Raw genomic sequence first — 23,706 nt, 5'->3', positions numbered from 1 at the left:
TCCAGGTCTGTGTAGAAGCAATGCACCCTGGCAGCAGCAGCGCATCCCAGGAGCAACACTTCTTCCTCAGGGCAGACTCTACCTCCAGGTCTATGCAGAAGCAATGCACCCTGACAGCAGTAGCTCATCCCAGGAGCAATACTTCTTCCTGAGGGCAGAGTCTACCTCCAGCTCTGCGCACAAGCAATGCACCCTGACAGCAACAGTGCATCCCAGGAGCAACACTTCCTCACGGCAGAGTCTACCTCCATGTCTATGCAGAAGCAATCCACCCTGAATGCAACAGCGCATCCAAGGAGCAACACTTCTTCCTCAGGACAGAGTCTACGTCCAGGTCTGCGTAGAAGCAAGCACCCTGACAGCAGCAGCCCATCCCAGGAGCATCACTTCTTCCTCACGGCAGACTCTACCTCCAGGTCTGTGTAGTAGCAATGCACCCTGACAGCAGCAGCGCATCCCAGGAGCAACACTTCTTCCTCACGGCAGAGTCTACCTCCATGTCTATGCAGAAGCAATCCACCCTGAATGCAACCGCGCATCCAAGGAGCAACCCTTCTTCCTCAGGACAGAGTCTACCTCCAGGTCTGTGTAGAAGCAATGCACACTGACAGCAGCAGCACATCCCAGGAGCATCACTGCTTCCTCAGGGCAGAGTCTACCTCCAGGTCTGCGCAGAAGCAATGCACCCTGACAGCAGCAGCGCATCCCAGGAGCATCACTGCTTCTTCAGGGCAGAGTCTACCATCAGGTATATGCAGTAGCAATGCACCCTGACAGCAGCAGCGCATTCCAGGCGCAACACTGCTTCCTCAGGGCAGAGTCTACCTCCATGTCTATGGAGAAGCAATGCACCCTGAGTGCAACAGCGCATCCCAGGAGCAACACTTCTTCCTCAGGACAGAGTCTATCTCCAGGTCTGTGTAGAAGCAATGTACCCTGACAGCAGCCGCGCATCCCAGGAGCAACACTTCTTCCTCACGGCAGACTCTACCTCCAGGTCTGTGTAGAAGCAATGCACCCTGACAGCAGCAGCGCATTCCAGGCGCAACACTTTTTCCTCAGGGCAGACTCTACCTCCAGGTCTATGCAGAAGCAATGCACTGTCCTCGCCCTACCGGGTCCAGGGGCCAGGACCCCTGGTCGTAAATTGATCTACTCCATGGAGGAACTTTGCAAACTAAAAGGTACACTCTACACGCCGGCCCTTCCTGTAGCATTAGAAGATAAGCTTCTATTAGACAACCAGTTATTGGACAAGGGGGGCCAGAGAAGAGTGGTACTCAGGCTCAGAGGGCTATAGGAGTGGGGTCGGATGACCCCTCTAGCTTAAGGACCACCTTGCTGAACACTCGGTCCCTTCAGAAGCATCATCTGGACATTTTTGGGCTGCTCCAGGAGAAGGAGCTAGATATCCGTGCACTAACGGAAACGTGGCTAGAGGATGCCTCAGGGCCTGACATAGTGGCTTCCCTTTCCCCAGACTATGATGTCCTGACATTTAATCGACAGGGGAAGACAGGAGGGGGGGGGTGGGGGGGGGGGGGTGGGGAGTCACGGTATTTTGCTGCAGGGCCCTGACCATTGAGAAGATAGTAGAAGAGAGCCTGGATGGGGCGGAGGTCTTTCGGACTCTTCTTCCCTGATAGTGGTGGTAGCATTCTGCCAACCTCGGTCAACCCCTGCGTTTAACGATCTGCTCAATGAAGTGGTTAGTGATCTATGCTCTAGATGCCAACAGATTTTAGTAATGGAGACTTCAATTACCCCTGGGATCAGGCACCAAGAGAACATGTGACCAGTGGGTTTGGAGAGGCCATGACCATACTGGGGTTGAAACAAATTGTGGAGACCCCCACTCACGAGAAGGGTCATACCTTGGACTTCATTTGGACTGCATCTCCTGCTGCACTAGTGACAGAGTGTGGACCAAGCAGCTGGTCAGATCACTGTCTGATCAGTTTCGAGATCCCTGTGCCCAGTCGACCAAACCTCCTACCTCTAGTGTGGAGGATGGTACGGAATTGGCACAAGATAGAGGACGTCAGTTTAAGGGAGGCATTATACGAGACAGTGCACCCAGGGAAACAGTCCGGGGACCCGGATGTGGAGTACGAGAAATTTACTTGCCGGTTGAGGACAGCCATGGACAAGGTGGCTCCTGCCCGGAGGGAAAGGATAATGAATAGAACGAAGGGTGCCCCGTGGTATTCGGAGGAATTTAGAGGGGAAAAAAACAGGCCCTATGCCAGTGTGAAAGGCACTGGCGGAAATTATGTGATCCGAAGGCCCGGGAGGAATACAAAGCAAAACTAGCCCTGTATAAAACATCGATCATTGTAACGAAATCCGCGTATTATGAGCTGAAGATTAAGGAGGCCACGGATACTCGGAAGGACACGTACAATGTGCTTAAGGAGCTGAGTCAAAAGAAGAAACAGAGGACGGCCGCCAACTTGGATGACTGCAACAAGATACAGGACTTCTTCCTAGCTAAAGTTAAAGATATCCTTACAGAAATGGGTGAAACTGGCATTAGCCCTTGCCCTCCTTTAGTGGTACCGGACTTTTTAGGTCGGTATTTTCTCAGTGTTTCCTGCTCTGGATTCAAACGGGTTAGCGCATATTATGGCCAAAGTAAAATCAGGGTCACCGGAAGACCCTTGCCCTCCCAGGGTGTTCAAAATGGTCCTCCCTGTGATAGGGCCAGAAATGCTTTCCCTACTAAACCTGTCCTTGGCAAAGGGGAAGGTTCCTCTCTAATTTACGGAAGCTATGGTGACCCTACAGCTGAAGAAGGCAGGGGAGGATATCAACAACCAGAAGAATTTTCGACCTATTTCCAGACTTTCATTTCTGGCTAAATACTTGAGCAGCATGTGCTCAGAACACTTTTGTTCTTTTTGGAGGAACATCAGCTGCTCCATGCACGGCAAGCAGGATTTAGGGCCCACAACAGCACAGAGCTGGTGATGCTCTCGGTGCTGGACGAGCTGAGTCTTGCAACCGACAAGAAGATATCGTCAGCACTGATCCTATTGGATTTTTCAGCGGCGTTCGACACGGTGAACCATGCTAAGCTGTTGGCCTGTGTTTGGCGGCTGGGAGTTACTGGCGTTGTCTTCCAATGGACTGCATCCTTCATGAAGGATTGGTCACAAAAGGTCCAACTAGGGGAATGCATGTCCAGGAAAGACGCTTTGCCATGTGGGGTCCCGCAGGGCTCTGCGCTATCCCCCCTGCTCTTCAACATCTACCTCCAGCCACTGGTAGAACCACTGGCAAAACTTGAATGTCAGGTGTTGAACTATGCCGACGTCACGCAGTTAATCATGAGGATTGACAGCTCCACACAAGCACAGTCCAATGTGCAGAACATTCTTCGGTTCACTATGAACTGGATGACCATAAATTCACTGAAAGTAAATCCTGACAAGACGGAGGTGCTTGTCATTACCGCAGGGGCCAACCCCTGGTCCAATTCCTTCTGGCCACAAGAGCTGGGCACAAACCCGACACCGGTGCCAGTTGTGAGGAGCCTGGGCATCAGCCTGGACACCAAGTTAACACTGAACGATCAGATGACCGATGTAGTGGGGAGTTGTGTGGGTCTTATGAGGCAACTCCGGAAACTTGTACCCCTGTTGTCATTTTCCATCATGCGTACTGTTGTGTCGGCCCTAATTGTGTCGCACCTGGACTACGGTAACGCAGTATACATAGGGCTACCTGACAAACTATTAGGGTAACTTCAGGTGGTTATGAATGATGTTTCAAGACTGATTTTCAAACTTCCGAGAAGAGCACGTGCCACACCTCTGCTACAACAACTGCACTGGCTGCCAATTAAGCAGAGGGTTAGGTTTAAGGGTCTGCGCATTGCACATAAAGCCCTCCATGGAGCAGCACCTGTTTACATCAAAGACTGTTTGAAGAAATACGTGCCAGGACGATGCCTCCGATCGTCTGAGGCAAGCCTGCTGGCATGCCCATGTTTTGACAAAGACACTTTGTGGGGGGTGAGCTTTTTCAGTTGTGATTCCCCAGCTTTGGAACAAGCTTCTGGATAGCTTGCCCAGGGAAGTCACCCTGCTCCCGTGTAGGAGGAAACTTAAGACCATTCTGTTCACTCAGGCATTTGGATAAACTCATCTAGACTCGCTGAGCTCCAGGAGTCATGCTAGGTTCTAGGTTTAGGGTCTTTTTTTTTTTTTAGCGCTTAGAGTCCTCTTGGTGATTTGGCGCTATATAAATATAAATTAACATAACATAACATAACCCTGAGAGCAGCAGCGCATCCCAGGAGCAACACTTCTTCCTCAGGGCAGAGTCTACCTCCAGGTCTACGCAGAAGCAATGCACCGTGACAGCAGCAGCGCATTCCAGGCGCAACACTGCTTCCTGAGGGCAGCACCTACCCCTGGGCTCAGGTAGAAGCAATGCACCGTGACAGCAACAGAGCATCGGAGGAGCAGTGTCTCCCTCAGGGGCAAGGTGGTCCTTACCTCTCATGTCCAAGCTTGATGCCCGCTGGCTGCTCTCAAACTTCCATTTCTTGATTTTGAAGTAGGGGCTGGCCCCCTCCAGGCTGGCATGGCGTCGGAGCCGGGTGAAGAACTGCAGCACAGCTCCCTGGCTCGGGGATGGTGAGGTATCACTGACTGCTCCGCTGCCTCCTTTCCTACCGTTGGCACCTGCCTGAGAGGGAAGGAGCGCAGGCAGGTTAGCCAAAGGAAAGAAGAGCCTGGGAAGTGATGCGATGGACAGGAGGTGAGGCGGGAACAACTGAGAGGAAGGCGCGCTGAGGTATGAAAAGGGTAAAGTAGAGTGGACAGAAGACCGGCGGAACTGGAGCAGACTTGGGAAGGGGTGGAATGAGAAAGGTTAGAGAGGGTGGAATGAGTGGTGACCAGACACACCTGTGGGCCCTTGTGGCTGAGGTGATGAGGCTTCCCCCTAATATTGGGAGGCTGTGACCCCCTTCCCTAAATCCTGTCACCCCACCCAAACTTAAATTCTTGAACTTGTCCATGTTTAATGTTAGTCCAGCTAAATGCAAACCACTGAAAAAATCTAAGTGATTTAACAGAATGTTGATCACACAGAAAATGTGAGCACAGCCTGTGAGTTTCATTTCAGACAAACCAAAGATGCAACAGATGAAGCGGACACTCTCTTTTTATTAGTGTCTGCACGCTTTGCACAAGCTGGAGTCTGATCTGCTTTATGTTTCCCCAGTGACCCAGCAATATGGGAGCCACGTGGAAGCGCTCCGCCTTTCAGCAAGAGATGTTCGACAGCAGAGCCTAGCACTGCTGAAAGGAGTAACATCCAGGATATATGGACAAAGCATACCAGATGTTGCTGCATCTGCCTCATGTGAGGCTACGAGTGACTGTCGGCGGTGCTCCCTCTTGCCTAGATGGCCTATTGGCTCTCTCCTACGAAGTCTGGAGCCCTGTGATTGGGTTCACGATCTGTCCTTTTGCAGTGAACATGTGGGACACCAGGGTCTCTGTTTCACCTCTGTTCAGCCTGAGTGGGAAACGTCCATTTAAAACTGGGCCACTGGATTAATGCGACAGGAAAGAAGCAAATTATGGGACAGAGTTGACTAAATTATGAGGCAAATTATGCCGTGTGATAGTGTTACTTTATAATTTTGCCGTTAACACCATTCAGGCAAAGATTTCACATAAGTACCAGTTCAACACCCAAATACAGCAGTAAGCTACAGAAGGGTGACCCATCAGCCTTTGCAATGGGCCTTCTACGGCACGGATTTACATGTAGATGTGCTTTTAGTAATTGCTGAACCATCTGCACTTGAAAAAGAAATTGTTAAAATCTGAAAATTATGCAGCAAATTATGGATTATGTGGCAAAAGCAGCAAATCCATAACTATGCAGAGAAGACTGCAGCCGCAGAATCATAATTCACGTGGCCTTGGTTTAACGCGGTGTGTTCATGACCCTACAGCCGAGGATCGCAGTACCTTGCGCGGCTCTACTGGTCCCGGGTCTCAAGAACCCCTGCTTGAAGTCTAACGTGTATTTGTGTTGGAAGCTGGCTCTGTATATACTATACCAAAGTAAGGTATAGTGTGCACAGAGTCCAGTGGATCCCCAGAGAGTAGATAATACCTTACTCTTCTTTTGTGGTAGTGTGGACGAGCAGTCAGGCTTATTCGAGGGCAGTGTTAGGCATTTATTGTACACACTCAGGCAAGAAATGATATCACGGTTCAGTCTCGGGCTGGTGGCACTTACACAGGGCAGGGATCGGGTAGGTAAAGCGAGTGCACCACCAGCGGCACAGGGGCGGCCAGTGCAGAGGTCAAAGGAGAGGTTGGGCCCAAAGTAGTGCTATGGAGACAGGGCATACTCATGAAGGTAGGTACCTGCGGTTCCTGGGTCCGTGCCAGGGAGTCAAAGGTAAGCACAAAGGGGGCCACAAGTAGGCCCCGAAAGCGCAACTCGAGCGGCACTCGGGTCGCAGGCAAAGTAGGCATCAAGCTCCCAATGTAAACCAATGGAGGATGTCGGTCAGGAAAAAATGCTGCAGGCTTGGACCAGGAGGTGGAACGAAGGCGGACAACGGCTGGACAGGTAAGTTGGATAGCTGGATGATACTGGGGCACCATCAGCTGGGCTCTCCAAAGTGGGAGAGCCGAGGATGCAGGGGTGCCTTTAGATGTCGAGGTTCCTTAGCTGGGTCCGTCGTGGTCGGGGGGACCCTTCGGACAGAGGCTGCAGGCATCAGGGAAGGGTCTTGGAGATGTCAACCACCGGTGCAGAGGAGATCAGGATCGCTGGGGAGACATATCGGGGTAAGTGGTTGACTCAAACTTGCGCCGTGGCGTCGGGTGCAGTGTTGTGCATCTGCCTGGATCCGGAGACTGGTGCTGGTTTCTTTGCTGAACAAATCCGATGTCCATGGGAGACAGGAGTCTTTGTCGAAGACAGCACAGGTCCTGTAGGGTTCTTGAGGTTGTTGGCTGCAGGCCACGCCGATTTCTGGAAGCAGGGCTGCTGGAGGAGGAGACAGGCCGGTAGGCCTGGGGCCAAGTCAATCATTTTAGTCTTCTCCACTGCTTCTTTTCTTCTTTTTAGGTCTTCGAATCTGAAGAGGCAACGTTCAGGGTGCCCCTAAATACTAGATGTAGGGGTGTTACAGGGGTGTGCAGGTCAGGACCAATGGGTCCCTTCTGTGTGGTGTCTACACCCCCTATTATGCCACCCTCCAATGGGAGGGCAGCATAGGCATCTTCCTGAGTGGCTGAGTCCCCTTATCTTCAAGATGGGGGGGACTGAGATGTGCGCTTCACTTCACCTCTCCCACCTGAGGGGTGGGATTGGCAAAGGTGGGCAAACCTTCCTTCCTGGCTAGGTTTTCCCACCTATTCTCCTGCCCAAGGTGGGGTTCAGAAGCAGTGGCACCAGTTGCTGATAGCAGCATATGGCTGGGGGTAGCTAGCAAAGGTGCCTTTGAAGCTGCCCCTTCGTAGACCCAGCCTATCCTGGGGGAGGAGGCATCACACCTCAGCCCAGGATGTGCATTGTTTCAGGCCCCCGAGAGCAAAGGCTCTCGACCCAGGGGTCCAGAAACTTGTCTGGTGGTGGCAGATGTAGGGTCAGGAATTACACCAGGGCTGGACGTTTTTCAGGGGGGGGGGTATCCCTACGATGCCCTCTGAGTGCATTTTACATTAATTCCCACACTGGCATCAGTGTGGGTTGAATGTGCTGAGAAGTTTGGTACCAAACTTTCCAGTTTTCAGTGGAGCCGTCCTGGAGCTCTGGAGTTCGTAATGACAAACTCCCAGCCCCTATACTCAAAATGGCTTCACTGCACTTACAATGCATGTGAATGGCACAGGCAGTGTAGGGGCATATTGCTCAAGCAGCTATGCCCTCATCCTCATGCCTTTAGGGTTGTAAGACTTGTAAGAGGGGTGACTTACCCATGCTACAGGCAGTGTTGGTGGGCATGGCACCTAGGGATGGGTGTCATGTCGACTCTTCAGTTTGGTCTGCACTAGAACACGCAGCCTGCAGTAGCAGTGTGTGGGTGTTAAGGTGAGGGTCTCCCAGGGTGGCATAATACATGCTGCAGCCCTTAGAGGCCATCTCTGGTCACAGGGCCCTTGGTACAAGGGGTACCTTTTACAAGGGACTTACATATGGCCCAGAGGTGTTCCAATCGTAGAAACAAAGGTACAATTTTAGGAAAGAACACAGGCCCTGGGAACTTGATTTGCAGGGACCCAGGGCACACTCAGTCAAGTTGGCATCAGATATCTGGCAAAACGTTAGGGGCCAACCATGCAAAAAGGGGCACATTCCTACAATTTGTAAAGTACGCGATCTTGGCTCTGTATAACAGATGTGTATTGTTACTCAACTCAACGGACTCCTTTTATCGACCTCAGAAGCACGAAAGGCTGAGTGGACCTGCCGGGATTAGAAGCTGTGACCATAAGGTTGAGCACAGGCCCCTACAGTGGATGCATCAGTCCACTAAGCCTCCCCACCCGATTTCCAAGTCCAAGTCTACAGCTGCAGGTTGTGAGTTTCACTCCCGTGGGGCTGCCTTCCCTGGGACCCCTCCCTTTTTTCACCAAAATATGGGTACTTGGCAGGATGGCTCCCAGTAAATGCTGTCCTCGAAAAACTGAACTGTGTCCCGGTGGACACCGTTTACTGTATGCTCTGTAAGCATTGAACTGTTCCGCCCCCACAAACCTCTCTCTTGGAGCCACCCATTAGAGAGGTCTCTAGCTCGTCGAGCCGACTCTTTCCTATTGTTATTGGTGCCTTTACCTGGGCTACCTGGGCTGCCTGGCCTCGCTTCTACCTGCCCGTGCAGCCACCTCTGAAGAGCATAGACAGAGGCCCCTTTTCACAGAACTGGACATCAGAAAGGAGGGCGATGGGTTGGGGTATTTGTGGTTTCAGAAAGGGAAATAACAGTTTTAAGGGGAGGGATTGCATTCAATGAGGAAAGGTTGCTTTGATATGGGGAGGGATGCTGTCCGCTGACTTACCGACATGCCATCTTCAGAATGGATGGAAGTTCCAGGACTGACCTCCAGGAAGCTGGTGTCCACTGTGGAGTTGAAGGTGTCACCGGGGAGGGCAGAGCTAGGGCTCATGGTGTGAGTGGTAAGGGCCGTCTGAGGTAGAGAGCTCACTGGAGGCTACAGGAGGAAAGAGAACAATGAGACATACAGAAATCTCCCTCCGTCCCACGCTAGAGGGGGCTCATCTTGTGCCACTCACACAGATCCCACTCTCTCACTCGATACCACACTGGAGGGGCAAGTCTCTGTCACCGACACACTCATCTCCTCTATTCCACATTGGACGAAGGTGCACTCACCCACTCATGCGTCCACTCACACACCCACAGAATCACACACACACCCATCTAGTCTCACACCCACTCACAGACCCATACAGCCACTCCCACACCCAAATAACCAATCACACACTCAGGAAGTGTCGGGTGCAGCTGCTGGCTTGGGCTTGCCACTCACCTGGAAAAGGAAGAGCTTGGCGTTAGGTGTGGGAGGCCTGCGGGGGGTCATGGCAATGCTGTTGGTGTCGCCGGTGTCACCCTCGTGGATAGTGACAATCTTCAGGGTGGGCGACGGGATGTGCAGGTGCGTCAGGCGGGCGTTCTTTAAATGGTGGAAGTCGCCCTCCGTCAGCGTGTATCTACAACCAGGCAGGCAAACGAGACAGCAGACACAGGTCAGTGGTGGAAGCCCTGCCCATCCGTGCCCAAATATGGAGTCTCCACCATCACCATGTCGAGATATTGATGCTGCCCATGTATTCGCAGCTACAGTAGACCCCACCACATGCCCATGACAGGTCCAGCTGTGGAAGCTCATGTGCCATATTATGTGGAGCTATGTAGGCCCCTCCCCCATTTCATGCCAAAAGGTGGGCTCCCCTCACATACGTCCAGCTGCAGAGGTCATATCTCCTTCAGATGTGAAAGCCCCTCCCCATCTCTTGTCCAGTTGTGGAAGTACCTGCCCCATTGTTACATCCAGCCATGAAAGCTCCTCTTTAATGTCACCCACAGCTGTGGAAGTGAATGCCCCATGTTCTTCCAGCTGTGGAAGCCCCTCCCCCATGTCACATCCAGCTGTGGAAGCCCCTCCCCATGTCACATTCACCTGTGGAAGCCCCTCCCCCATGTGACATCCAGCTGTGGAAGCCCCTCCCCCATGTGACATCCAGCTGTGGAATCCCCCCATGTGACATCCAGCTGTGGAAGCCCCTCCCTATGTGACATCCAGCTGTGGAAGCTCTCCCTTGTGTCACTTCCAGCTGTGGAAGCCCCTCCCCCACGTCACTTTCAGCTGTGGAAGCCCCTCCCCATGTCACATTCAGCTGTGGAAGCCCCTCCCCCATGTCACATTCAGCTCTGGAAGCCCCTCCCTCATGTCACATCCAGCTGTGGAAGTCCATCCCCCATGCGGCTGTGAGAGCCCCTACTACATCACATTCAGTTGTGAAAACCCCTTTCCCATGTGACATCCAGCTGTGGAAGCCCCTCCCCCATGTGACATCCAGCTGTGGAAGCCCCTCCCCATGTCACATCCAGCTGTGGAAGCCCGCCCCCATGTGGCTGTGAAAGCCCCTACCACATCACATCCAGCTGTGGAAACCCCTACCCCATGTCATATTCAGCTGTGGAAGCCCCTCCACCATGTGACATCCAGCTGCGGAAGCTCTCCCTTGTGTCACCTTCAGCTGTGGAAGCCCCTCCCCCATGTCACATTCAGATGTGGAAGCCCCACCCCATGTCACATTCAGTTGTGGAAGCCCCTCCCCCATGTCACATTCAGCTCTGGAAGCCCCTCCCCCATGTCACCTCCAGCTGTAGAATCCCCTACCCATATCACCTCCAGCTGTTGAAGCAACTACCTCATGTCATCTCCATCTGTGGATTAAATACGTCATGTGACATGCAGCTGTGGAAACCCATCTCCCATTTCACATCCGGCTCTGAAAGCCCCTCCCCCATGTCACATCCAGCTGTGGAAGCCCCTCCCCATGTCACATCCAGCTGTGGAAGCCCCTCTCCAGCTCTCTTTCAGTTCTTGGAAGCCCCATCCCAATGTCACATCCAGCTGTGGAAGCCCGTCCCCCAGCTATGGAAGTCCCTCCCCAACTCTCATGTGGAATTCCTCCCCCCCCAAGTCGCGTATAGCGGTGGAAGTCCACATCCACCATTCACATCCATGTCCATCCCCTGTGTTAATGTCTCAGTAACACTCTCCTTATCAAGTGTTTCATCCAAGTGTTGATAACCCAACCCTGAGCCGCCGCCCCAGCACTCGTCCTGCTTCTCCTGCTGCGCTTTCTAGCTGTGGACCTCCAATCTATCATCCGCTGGTGGACTTCACTCCCACCGTGTGGTCTTTCAGTAGAATGCCCCCGCACAACCCTCCTGCAGTAGCCCCCACCCATATATGACCCACTCCACCTGAACCTGCGTGTTCTAATAGAAGAGGCCCCCTGCACTGCCCTCCCATATGTATGGTCCTGACTTGAAGACCACTAACAAGACAGACAGCCTCCCGGGACAGCGTCTTAGCCCTCTCCTCTACCCTCACCTGTCAAAGTCCCCAAACCCCCCACACATCACCCCCAGCACTGTCCGCCTGGGGAAGCTACTCTCTTGCTTAAAATGTGAAACTCCACTCCCTGCACCATGTGAAGTGGTAAAGTTCCTGCACTCTTCTTACCTCCTTCCCTTCTCCTGTGCCTTCTTGCCCTGGTCAAAGAGGGCAGCTTCATTGAAGGAGACGCGCCGACCAGTGGAACAGGTGGACAGGAAGCGCTCAGACTCAGCATCGTGGTAGCTGGAGGCAGACAGACACTCCACCTCATCCACCCGGATGGTGATCTCTGCTGGACAGGAAGGAGTAAAGGAGAAAAAAAATCAACATATCTGTAAACAAGAAAACCGCCGCCAACATCCTGGGAACGGGAAGCCCAGTAGCAGCCCAGGCAAACAGAAAACCTCCGGCGGCCCGACAATGAGAAACTAGCAGCAGCCCAATGAGAAACCAACAGCTGCCTGGAAAATGAGAAACCACCAACAGCCTAATGTGTAATCACCAACCGCCCAATGTGAAACCACTAGCGGTACAGACAACACAAAACCAGCAGCAGCCTAAGCAAAGAGAAGACCACCAGCATCCCAGACAATGAGGGGCTGCAAACAGCCGAAATAACAAGAAAATGGCAGGAGCCTAGACAAAAAGAGGGCCACCAGAAGTCCCAACAATATGAAACTAGCAGCAGCCAAGACAATGGGAAGACCACCAGCAGCCCAGGCAACGAAAAGACTACCAACAGCCCAGACAATGATAAGTTACAGATAGCCAATACCATGAGAAAGCACCAGCAGCCTGTAAGAAACCAGCTGCCCAGACAATGAGCAGACCACTAGTATCCTAGGCAATGCAAAACCACTAACAGGCCTGACAATGAGAAATCAGCAGCACCCTAGACAATGAGAAATCAGCAGCACCCCAGACAATGAGAAACCACCAGCAACCCAGACAATGAGAAACCACCAACAGCCCAGGCAATGAGAAACCAGCAGCAGCCTAGACAATGGAAAGGCCACCAGCAGCCCAGACAACGAGAAGACTTAGAACAACCCAGACAACGAAAAACCACCAACAGCAGCCCAATGAGGAATCAGCAGCAGCCCTGACATTGGGAAACCACCAACAGCCAAGACAATGAGAAACCAGCAGCAACCTAGACAATGGAAAGGCCACCAGCAACCCAGACAACGAGAAGACTTGCAACAACCCAGACAATGAGAAACCACCAACAGCAGCCTAATGAGGAACCAGCAACAGCCCTGATAATGGGAAACCACCAACAACCCAGACAATGAGAAACCAGCAGCAGCCTAGACAATGGAAAGGCCACCAGCAGCCCAAACAACAGACTTACAAAAACCCAGACAACAAGCAACCACCAACAGTAGCCCAATGAGGAACCAGCAGCAGCCCTGACAATGGGAACCCAACAACAACCCAAACAATGAGAAAACCCTGGTAGCCTAGACAAAGAGAAGACTGCCAGCATCCCAGACAAACAAAACCACCAACAGCCCTGATAGGAGAAACCAAGCGCAGCCTAGACAATGAGAAACAAGCAGAAGCCCTGTAAACAGGCACCCCACTAGCAGCACAGTCAACCAGAAGACCACAAGCAGCCTAGAAAATCAGAAACCACCACCTGCCTAGAATCCACCAGCAGCCCAGGCTATGTGAAGACCACCAGCAGTCTAGACAATGAGAAACTACCAGCAGCTCAGACAGTTAGATAGCAGCAGCAACAGCCGAGACAATGAGAAATCACCAGCAGTCCAATAAGAATCCACCTACCACCCAGATAACGAGAAAATACCAGTTCGCATGAGTGAAGACTACCAACAACCCAGACTATTTGACTTAACCAGAAGCCTAGACCAGAAGATCACCCAGACAAAGAGCAACAGGCAGCAGCCCAGACAGTGTGAAGCCACCATTAGCCCAGGCAATGTGAAGACCACCAACAGCTTAGAGAGTGAGAAATCACCAGCAGCCTAGACAATGCGGAAGCACCAGCAACCCTGACAGTGGCAGGCCCACCAGCAGCCTAGGCAATGGGAAGCCTAACAGCAGCCCAGAGAGCGAGAAGATCGCCATCCACTCAGGCAATATGAAACCACTAATAGCCCAGACAAAGAGAAGACCAGCAACATCCAAGACCGCTGGGAGACCAGACAATGACAAGATCAGCAGTAACTGAGGGAACGAGAATTCCACTAGCAGCCACGGCAATGCAAAGAGCCCTATCCATCCAAGCAAAGACTATCACATTCCAACCAGTGAGGAGTCGACTAACAGACACGGCAATGTAAAGACCCCTAGCCACCCAGACAACAGAAAGACCATCACGTTCCAAGACCACTCAAATCCCAAGTAACAAGGATTCCACTAGCAGCCAAGGCACTGTGCAGACCATCAGCAGCCTAGACACATTAAAGAGCACCAAGGCCACAAGCATGCTATCCTCAGCAGCTTGTGAAGCTGGAAGATCACCAGCAACCCAGATATTGAGAAGCTATCCAACATCCGAGGAAATGAGAACCGCCGGCAACTATAAAAAGATCACCTGCAGCGCGAGCAATGAGAACACAATCAACTGCCCGGACAATGAGCTCACTAGCAGCACCAGCAATGGGAAGACAAACTGCCAACAGCCAAGGAAATTGGAAAGCTGTGAAGCCCAGTGACAGCTCAGGGACTGGAAAGACCACTGGCAGCCCAGGCCATTGAGAAACGATCAGTAACCTAGGCAATGGAACTGCTACACAGCCCAGGCAGTGGAACCATCAGCAGGCCAGGCAATGCAGTGGCCACCAGTCACGCAGGCAACTGAGCCACTGGCAGCCTGGGCAATGCAACAGCCACCAGCAGCACAGGAAATGGAACCATCGGAGTCTCAGAAAATGCCACAACTACCAGTCACACAGGCAGCTGAGCCACTGGCAGCCTAGGCAATGCAACAGCCACCAGCAGCACAGGCAATGGAACCATCTGCAGCTCAGACGGTGCAACAACCACCAGTCACACAGGCAGCTGAGCCACTGGCAGCCTAGGCAATGCAACAGCCACCAGCAGCACAGGCAATGGAACCATCTGCAGCTCAGACGGTGCAACAACCACCAGTCACACAGGCAGCTGAGCCACTGGCAGCCTAGGCAAAGCAACAGCCACCAGCAGCACAGGCAATGGAACCATCTGCAGCTCAGACGGTGCAACAACCACCAGTCACACAGGCAGCTGAGCCACCGGCAGCCTAGGCAATGCAACAACCACCAGCAGCACAGGCAATGGAACCATCGGCAGCTCAGACGGTGCAACAACCACCAGTCACACAGGCAGCTGAGCCACCGGCAGCCTAGGCAATGCAACAGCCATCAGTAGCACAGGCAATGGAACCATCGGCAGCGCAGACAATGCCACAACCACGTCTTGATCCAATATGATCACACTCTAACAAATGTGCCTATCCCAAATTGGTTCATTTTGTCCTTTTTGTTTAGGTCTTTCTTTCAAAGGTCCTATTTCTTCTTTCACGTTACAACTAAAAACTGGTAACGTCACATGTGGAAACCCTTCAGTGCACTTCCTTTATTTATGATTGTTTCCAATGGGGGTGAATGCTGCAGGATGAGCCTAAAACATGTGCTGCGCTTTAAGTATTTGCACTGCAGGATGAGTTTACAGCACACACTGCTCTTCCAGTGCTCGCAGTGCACCATCAGTCTACCAGAAGTGCTGCTCTCCCAGTGCTCAGACTGCACGATGAGTTTACAACACGAGCTGCTCTTCCAGTGCTCTCGCTGCCGCATGAGACTACCAGAGGTGCGTCTTGCTCACAGCGCTCACATCGGAAGACGGGACTAGCCTAGGAGTTGCTCATGCAGTAATTGCAGTGCAGGATGGGACTAGTAGAGGAGCCGCTCTTGCAGTGCACACACAGAGGAGCTGTTCTTGCAGTGCTCGCAGTGCAGAATGGAACTAGCAGAGGTGCGGCTCTTTCATTGTTTGCAGTGCAGGATGGAACTAGCAGAGGAGCTGCTCTTGCACAGCTCGTATTGCAGGTTGGGAGTAGCAGAGGAGCTGCTCTTGCGGTGCTCACACAGAGAAGCTGCTCTTGCAGTGCTAGCAGTGCAAGATAGGACTAGCAGAAGAACCACTCTTGCAGTGCTAGCAGTGCAAGATGGGACTAGCAGATGAACCACTCTTGCAGTGCTCGCAGTGCAAGATGGGACTAGCAGAAGAACCACTCTTGCAGTGCTAGCAGTGCAAGATGGGACTAGCAGATGAACCACTCTTGCAGTGCTCGCAGTGCAGGATGGGATTAGCAGAGGAGCCGCTCTTGCAGTGCTCACAGTGCAGGATGGGATTAGCAGAGGAGCCGCACTTGCACAGCTCGCAGTGCAGGATGGGACTAGCAGAGGAGCTGCTCTTGCAGTGCTTGCAGTGCAGGATGGGACTAGCAGAGGAGCCGCACTTGCAGAGCTCGCAGTGCAGGATGGGACTGGCAGAGGAGCCGCTCCTGCAGTGCTCGCAGTGCAGGATGGGACTAGCAGAGGAGCCGCTCTTGCAGTGCTCGCAGTGCAGGATGGGACTGGCAGAGGAGCCGCTCCTGCAGTGCTCGCAGTGCAGGATGGGACTGGCAGAGGAGCCGCTCCTGCAGTGCTCGCAGTGCAGGATGGGACTAGCAGAGGAGCCTCTCTTGCAGTGCTCGCAGTGCAGGATGGGACTAGCAGAGGAGCCGCACTTGCACAGCTCGCAGTACAGGATGGGACTAGCAGAGGAGCTGCTCTTGCAGTGCTCGCAGTGCAGGATGGGATTAGCAGAGGAGGCGCTCTTGCAGTGCTCGCAGTGCAGGGTGGGACTAGCAGAGGAGCTGCTCTTGCAGTGCTCGCAGTGCAGGATGGGACTAGCAGAGGAGCCGCTCTTGCAGTGCTCGCAGTGCAGGATGGGACTAGCAGAGGAGCCGCTCTTGCAGTGCTCGCAGTGCAGGATGGGACTAGCAGAGGAGCCGCTCTTGCAGTGCTCGCAGTGCAGGATGGGACTAGCAGAGGAGCCGCACTTGCACAGCTCGCAGTGCAGGATGGGACTAGCAGAGGAGCTGCTCTTGCAGTGCTCGCAGTGCAGGATGGGACTAGCAGAGGAGCCGCACTTGCACAGCTTGCAGTGCAGGATGGGACTAGCAGAGGAGCCGCTCTTGCAGTGCTCGCAGTGCAGGATGGGACTAGCAGCGGAGCCGCTCTTGCAGTGCTCGCAGTTTAAGGCAGGACCCAGTGGAGTCCTTTCAGTGCAGATCCTGTGGGGCAGAACTAGAGGAGGTGCAGCTGGCAGTGACTCTGGTTTGAAGGATCAGGTCATAAACACGTCCCGCCATCTTGTGTGGGGCAGGTGGAATTCTCTTGGTGGGTGGGGAGGGGGTAAGTTCTACTCTCTCTTGGTGTGGAGTGGGCAGATATTATCCTGGGGGAGGGGCAAGTGGTACTCACCGTGGGGAGGGCCTGCCTCCTCCAGATAGGTAGTGTTGGTTTTCTCCGGATCGTCACTGGCTCTAGAAAGAATGAGAGAAGGTGCAGAAGGGGTCAGAAGGAGGCGTAGGAAGGAGAGATCAAGAGTGGGGCATGGAGAGGGGAAGGGAGGGAGAGAGAGGAGAAGGAGAGGGGTACGTGGGGATAGAGGGAGAGGGCGAGCTGCGAGGGTACAGTGACAAAGAGAAGAGAGGAAGGGAAATGAGAGAATTAGAGGGGATGCTTAGGGATAGAGAAGGGGGAAATAGGTGGCAGAGAGGCAGGGAAGGGGCATTTTTTTGGCTTAAATCTGCAGATTATGCGGCACATGATGTATTATGTGGCAAATGCGACAGATCTCTAACTATGCAAAAATTACCGCAGCCGCACAATCGCATTATTCCAGTGGCCCCGCCTATATGCAGCAAAGACTGGGGAAAGTAGGGGACCACCAAAAGCTTTCTTAAATTTGGATAGCCCCCCCAACTGTAGATCGAGCCTTGGCATCCACCATTTCATGATGCAATCCCCAATTCAATTTCTCAGAAAATGTCATCCTAAGTCCTGATATGAGGTCGCCCTTCTTCAGGCTCATTCTCCGAAACCCACAATTTGGATTTCTTACCAAATTTGACAGCTTGCGTCTTATCCATTTTTACGGTCAGTTCTATGGCGGGACTGTATTTACTAAACCACTCAAGCTTTCTGCGGAGCCGCCCCTGCGTTGGGTCAACCTTTGGAAGGCACGATATAGGTCTCCCCCTCACTGTCGGGAGGAAAGCCCTGGCTTCCGTTAGGACCTGAGGCCGGCCAGCGAGAGGAAAGAAGTACAGGGGCAGCAGCGCTCCCCGTCTCACCCCTTCTCCAAGGTGATGTTCCTTGCTCAGGACCCCCTGGGATCTGGGACCCCCGGCACCCAGTTACCATCCAGCAATTCGTCAAGAGTCCTCAAGAGGTTTTCGGGAGACCCATGTCACTCAAATTGGACCATAACATGTTTTGATTTACTAAGTCGAACAAGAGTCCATAAAGCAAGAAAGTGAGGTACCAGTGGTCCCCGTCGACTTCTGACCCACTGCCGGGAGCTGAAGCAGCGGCCGATCGTAGAGTGACCTCAAAACCATCTTGTTCGATCGGAATCAGGTTATTGCGTTCAATCCATTCCTTCACCGGCTCTAAAATAGCCTTTGAGTATAATTTGGTCCCAATATTAATTAAACTCATCAAGCGGAAGCTGTTGGGGTCTGCGGGATCATTTGTTTTTATGGATTGGTTTGATTACCACCCCTTTCCAGCTAACTGGTACAATCCTAAATTAGTTATTGAAATAAACAGTTTGGAGAAACTAAGTAGGCCCAGCAGTTAACAGCAGATTATTAGAAGCGCCGGTAAGCTACCTGGACCAGCTGCTCTCGTCTACTTTAGGAAGGATATTATTGCAATCAAGGTTCGAGGAGCTCTTCTCTGGGGGAAGCCGGGGCATCTACTTGGATGATCAGGAGAGCTATATAAACTAGTTGCGTGAGAGACCCAAGCCTCCTCCCGAACCCTGCACCTTATTGCCTCTTGGACTACCTGACCGCCCATCTGGACAAGTTTCCGTATTTTGTGTTGCATCCTTGGTGGTTAGGGCTGATATCATTTCTTCTCGATTTTCTGTACTTGTAAACAGTCTCTGCGGCACTCTGCGCCTTCTCTCTTTACTGCGTAACAAATGAATACTTACCCAAATAGGCCTCATAGACTCTATTGACTAACATGGGCCAGCTTGACACACACACACTTTAACGCCTACCCCTTTATAAAAGACCCCCCCCCCCGCCCCCCCCGCTACACCTGACTCCCCCTGGCAAAGCTACAGGTCTTACTACAGTTGCTATACAGGAATTAATGGATTGTAGTTGCGATGCAGCCTCCTCTGGTAGATTTCCTTGGGATTTCGAGGCGTCGCTTGTCGTTTCCATGGATCCCAGGGCGCATCGCCCTCGCTTCGCCTCCGCCCCGTCACTGAGGAGTCTCCGTTAGGAGCGGGCAGGCTTGGATCATACTGTGTGTGTTTAGGGGCCTCTCTTCACTCAAGGAAACATCTCTGCGAGATGGATCTAAGTTATTGGAGGATGAATCAAGGAACGGACCCTGACTACCCCCCCCCCCGCCCCCCCCTCCCCCCCTCAGTGATCCCAGTCCCTCGGACGGGGCCAAGCTCTACCTCGGGGGGGACATGAACTTAAAAAGGGTAAATGTGAAAAACGTAGCGAGGGAGAGAGGCGAGGCCTCGTGAGCACAATAGTGTCCGGTAGGTCAGGACTCCCCAATTCCTGCCGCAAACGCACGCATATTAACGAGGGTGGGGCCGCTACCACCGAGCGCGTCATCAACTGGGTCGATGAGTCGAGTAATCGTGAGGGCTTAACATGTTTCCCGACAAAGTCCTTCAGCGATGAAGCCGGCGACTTAGCCGAGGTGTGTACCACGGGGGGAGCTGGACGAAGCGTCTCCCAGAGGCTGGGGGCAGAGAGGTTGACGCTCCAGCGGCGCCCACTCAGGCCTTCGCGAAGAGCCCCACGGTCACGGGCCAGGACCTTAGCCCGCGACAAGCTGAGGGCACGAGTAACGTCTCCGCCCACTTCAGTGGAGCACAAGCTGAACAGCAGCAGAGGGCCTCCTCTTCGAGCACTGCCCTCACCCCACCCTCCTCTTTGGGCACCAGCCTTCGTCGCCCTCCCCGGCTCACAGGACGGTCCGCCCTCGTCCCTCCCTTCCCATGGGCACTAGCCTTCGTCGCCCTCCCCGGCTCACAGGACGGTCCGCCCTCGTCCCTCCCTTCCCATGGGCACTAGCCTTCGTCGCCCTCCCAGGCTCACAGGATGGTCTACCCTCATCCCTCCCTCCTCCTGGGCACTAGCTTGCGTCGCCCTCCCTCGCTCACAGGACGGTCAGCCAGCGGCGGTGCGTCCATTGGGGCGTGGGGGCGTAGCCCCCCCGCCCGCGCCCGCTCCCGCAGCTCTCCCTCCTCTGTGAATGTCAGTCAGCATGACGTAGGACCGTGGGCGGTCCGGCGTCATGTTGACTGACATCATTGTCACACGCCTTTGGGAACGGCAGCACAAGTGCGCATGAGTGGGCATGGAGCTTAATTTTTACTCCGTGCCCAGTCATGCGTACTTGTGTTTTTGCTGCCTTGCGCATGCCCATTAGGAGCCCCTCGGTCTCCTAATGGGCAGGCGGCGGGCGAGGAGTAGGCGGTGCCGTCAGCCAATCCTGGTCCTGCTGCAGCGCCAGGATTGGCTGAGGGCCGGGTGGCAGTCACTTGCGTCACGTGGTGTTCCGGACCGTTTGAAGGGGCAGAGAGGCGCCAACGCGGGCCAGGAGAAGAGGCGGTCACTGGTCAGGTAAGTGTTTTTTAATTTTATGGTGGTTTGGCTGGGTTGGGGTTGGTCAGATTTGGCTGGATAATCTGGCCGGGTTGGCGCCTCGGCAGTGCTGGGCTTTCCTGTCCTGACAGGCACGTTTAAATGCGTCAAAATGATGTTGGCTTCTTTCATTCTGTAAATGTTATCAGATCTTTTCATAAATATTCCTCCTCACGTTTGAAAAAAAGATATAGGGGCTGATTTAGAGTTCTGACCCTCGCTGTGTCAGACACAGAGACCACTGCGTGTTTAGCTGTTGAGTACATGTTTAGAGTTAACACTTGGGAAAGTTATAGATGTTTGCTGACACAGTTTATATCCCTCCTTTCTGTGCATGTGGCTGAACTTTCTGTTTGCGCCAAGACGGGGTGTTATTTGTAACTTTATCCCATATTTCTGATGCTAATTTGTCTGGAGTCATTTCTGTGGACACTGACCAGACGCCCTTTCCATTCTGGGATTGTGTATGTCAGCCCAATGTTGGAAGTTGAGGGTGGCGCTGGCGCTACAACAGCTCCCCAATATTTCGAACGAATCGTGCACACCTGGCACCGGAGCACTGGATTGAGGGGGGCTGAGGGCTCGATGGATGCTAGGCTCAGTCAGGATGCGGTGCAATCTGTCGGTTCCTGAAAGTCTCACGTGGCCCTGCTCGCCGTGGTACGCTTTGCAGCTTTGATTCCTGCAGAGCCCACATAGAGCACCCCATGGGCTAGAAGGCAACATTCAGAGTGAAACCAGACCTATTCAGGGTACAACGTCGGGCATTTCATGCAACTTGCTGCGTTGTGTTCCTTGGCATGCCAGTGGGCTTGCTTGCAGTTTTGCTGGTACTAGTAATGTTGGCCTCCATGTTTAAGACTGTCTTTGCTCTGCATTGCTGCCAGGGCCTAAGTTCGATCTTGGCAGAGGGGGGGTTCTACCTTATGACGGTCGGGCTTGCTCGCCGTGCGAGCACACCAACAGCCACTCATCCCAAACCTTTACGCCCCACTAATTTCAAATGTCACCAGCCGCGCCTGCGGTCAGCCCTCGTCCCTCCCTCCACCTGGGCACTAGCCTGCGTCGCCCTCCCTGGCTCACAGAATGGTCCGCCCTCGTCCCTCCCTCCCCCTGGGCACTAGCCTGTGTCACCTCCTTGGCTCACAGGATGGTCCGCCCTCATCCATCCCTCCCTCCGGACACTAGCCTGCATCGCCCTACCCGGCTCACAGGATAGCCTGCCCTCATCCCTCCCTTCTCCTGGGCACTAGCTTGCGTCGCCCTCCCCGGCTCACAGGATGGTCTGCCCTCACCCCACCCTCCTCTTTGGGCACCAGCCTGCATCGCCCTCCCTGGCTCACGGGATGGTCTGCCCTCATCCTTCCCTCCCTCCGGGCACTAGCCTGCATCGCCCTCCCCGGCTCACAGGATGGTCCGCCCTCATCCATCCCTCCCTCCGGGCACTAGCCTGCATCGCCCTACCTGGCTCACAGGATAGCCTGCCCTCATCCCTCCCTCCTCCTGGGCAATAGCTTGCATCGCCCTCCCTGGCTCACAGGATGGTCTGCCCTCATCCTTCCCTCCCTCCGGGCACTAGCCTGCATCGCCCTCCCCGGCTCACAGGATGGTCCGCCCTCATCCATCCCTCCCTCCGGGCACTAGCCTGCATCGCCCTCCCCGGCTCACAGGATGGTCCTCCCTTGTCCCTCCCTCCCTCCCTCTGGGCACTAGCCTGCGTTACCCTCCCTGGCTCACAGGACGGTCTGCCCCCGTCCCTCCCTCCCCCTGGGCACTAGCCTGCGTCGCCCTCCCTTGCTCACAGGACGGTCAGCACTCGTCCCTCCCTCCCCCTGGGCACTAGCCTGCGTCGCCCTCCCTGGCTCACAGGACGGTTTACCCTCGTCCCTCCCTTCCCATGGGCACTAGCCTTCGTCGCCCTCCCAGGCTCACAGGATGGTCCGCCCTCGTCCCTCCCTCCCCATTGGCACTAGCCTGTGTCGCCGTCCCTGGCTCACAGGATGGTCTGCCCTCGTCCTTCCCTCCCCCTGGGCTCTAGCCTGTGTCATCCTCCCTGGCTCACAGGATGGTCTGCCCTCGTCCCTCCCTCCCCCTGGGCTCTAGCCTGCGTAGCCCTCCCTGGCTCACAGGATGGTCTGCCCTCGGCCCTCCCTACCCCTGGGCACTAGCCTGTGTCACCCTCCCTGACTCACAGGATGGTCTGCCCTCGGCCCTCCCTACCCATGGGCACTAGCCTGCGTCACCCTCCCAGGCTCACAGGACGGTCTGCACTCGTCCCTCCCTCCCCATGGGCACTAGCCTGCGTTGCCCTCCCTGGCTCACAGGATGGTCTACCCTCGTCCCTCCCTTCCCATGGGCACTAGCCTTCATCGCCTCATTGGCTCACAGGATGGTCCGCCCTCCTCCCTCCCTTCCCATGGGCACTAGCCTTCGTCACCCTCCCAGGCTCAGAGGATGGTCTGCCTTCGGCCCTCCCTACCCCTGGGCACTAGCCTGTGTCGCCCTCCCAGGCTCAAAGGACGGTCCGCCCTCGTCCCTCCCTCCCCCTGGGCACTAGCCTGCGTCGCCCTCCCAGGCTCACAGGACGGTCCGCCCTCGTCCCTCCCTTCCCATGGGCACTAGCCTTCGTCACCCTCCCTGGCTCACAGGATAGTCCACCCTTGTACCTCCCTTCCCATGAGCACTAGCCTTCGTCGCCCTCCCAGGCTCACAGGATGGTTCGCCCTCGTCCCTCCCTCCACCTGGGCACTAGCCTGCGTCGCCGTCCCTGGCTCACAGGACGGTCTGCCCTTGTCTTTCCCTCCCCCTGGGCTCTAGCCTGCGTCGCCCTCTCTGGCTCACAGGATGGTCTGCCCTCGGCCCTCCCTACCCCTGGGCACTAGCCTGCGTCGCCCTCCCTAGCTCACAGGACGGTCCGCCCTCGTCCCTCCCTCCCTGTGGGCACTAGCCTGCGTCGCCATCCCTGGCTCACAGGACGGTCTACCCTCCTCCCTTCCTTCCCATGGGCACTAACCTTCGTAGCCCTCCCTGGCTCACAGGATGGTCCGCCCTTGTCCCTCCCTTCCCATGGGCACTAGCCTTCGTCGCCCTCCCAGGCTCATAGGATGGTTCGCCCTCGTCCCTCCCTCCCCGTGGGCACTAGCCTGCAACACCATC

General features: G+C 54.4%; 1 protein-coding gene across 6 annotated transcripts in view; it reads right to left on the bottom strand.

Moving 5' to 3' along the window:
- The window catches only part of CBARP (CACN subunit beta associated regulatory protein), a 109,384-nt gene that overhangs the window by 12,440 nt on the left and 73,238 nt on the right, over positions 1 to 23,706 (bottom strand). For 5 of the 6 annotated variants that reach the window (XM_085637802.1, XM_085637798.1, XM_085637799.1 and 2 more), the window contains exons 4-8: positions 17,120 to 17,181; positions 11,766 to 11,931; positions 9,537 to 9,717; positions 9,045 to 9,197; positions 4,503 to 4,695 (exon numbers count right to left, since the gene is read on the bottom strand). In XM_085637802.1, coding sequence (XP_085493928.1) covers positions 4,503 to 4,695; positions 9,045 to 9,197; positions 9,537 to 9,717; positions 11,766 to 11,931; positions 17,120 to 17,181 — 755 coding nt within the window. The remainder of the gene's footprint in view (positions 1 to 4,502; positions 4,696 to 9,044; positions 9,198 to 9,536; positions 9,718 to 11,765; positions 11,932 to 17,119; positions 17,182 to 23,706) is intronic. The other variant, XM_085637803.1, reaches the window with a different exon arrangement.

This window comes from Triturus cristatus, chromosome 12 (genome assembly GCF_964204655.1).
Source record: "Triturus cristatus chromosome 12, aTriCri1.1, whole genome shotgun sequence".
Classification (NCBI taxonomy): Eukaryota; Metazoa; Chordata; class Amphibia; order Caudata; family Salamandridae; genus Triturus; species Triturus cristatus.
The sequence above is the reverse complement of the archived record's forward strand: the minus strand, read 5'-3'. Positions and strand labels throughout refer to the sequence as shown.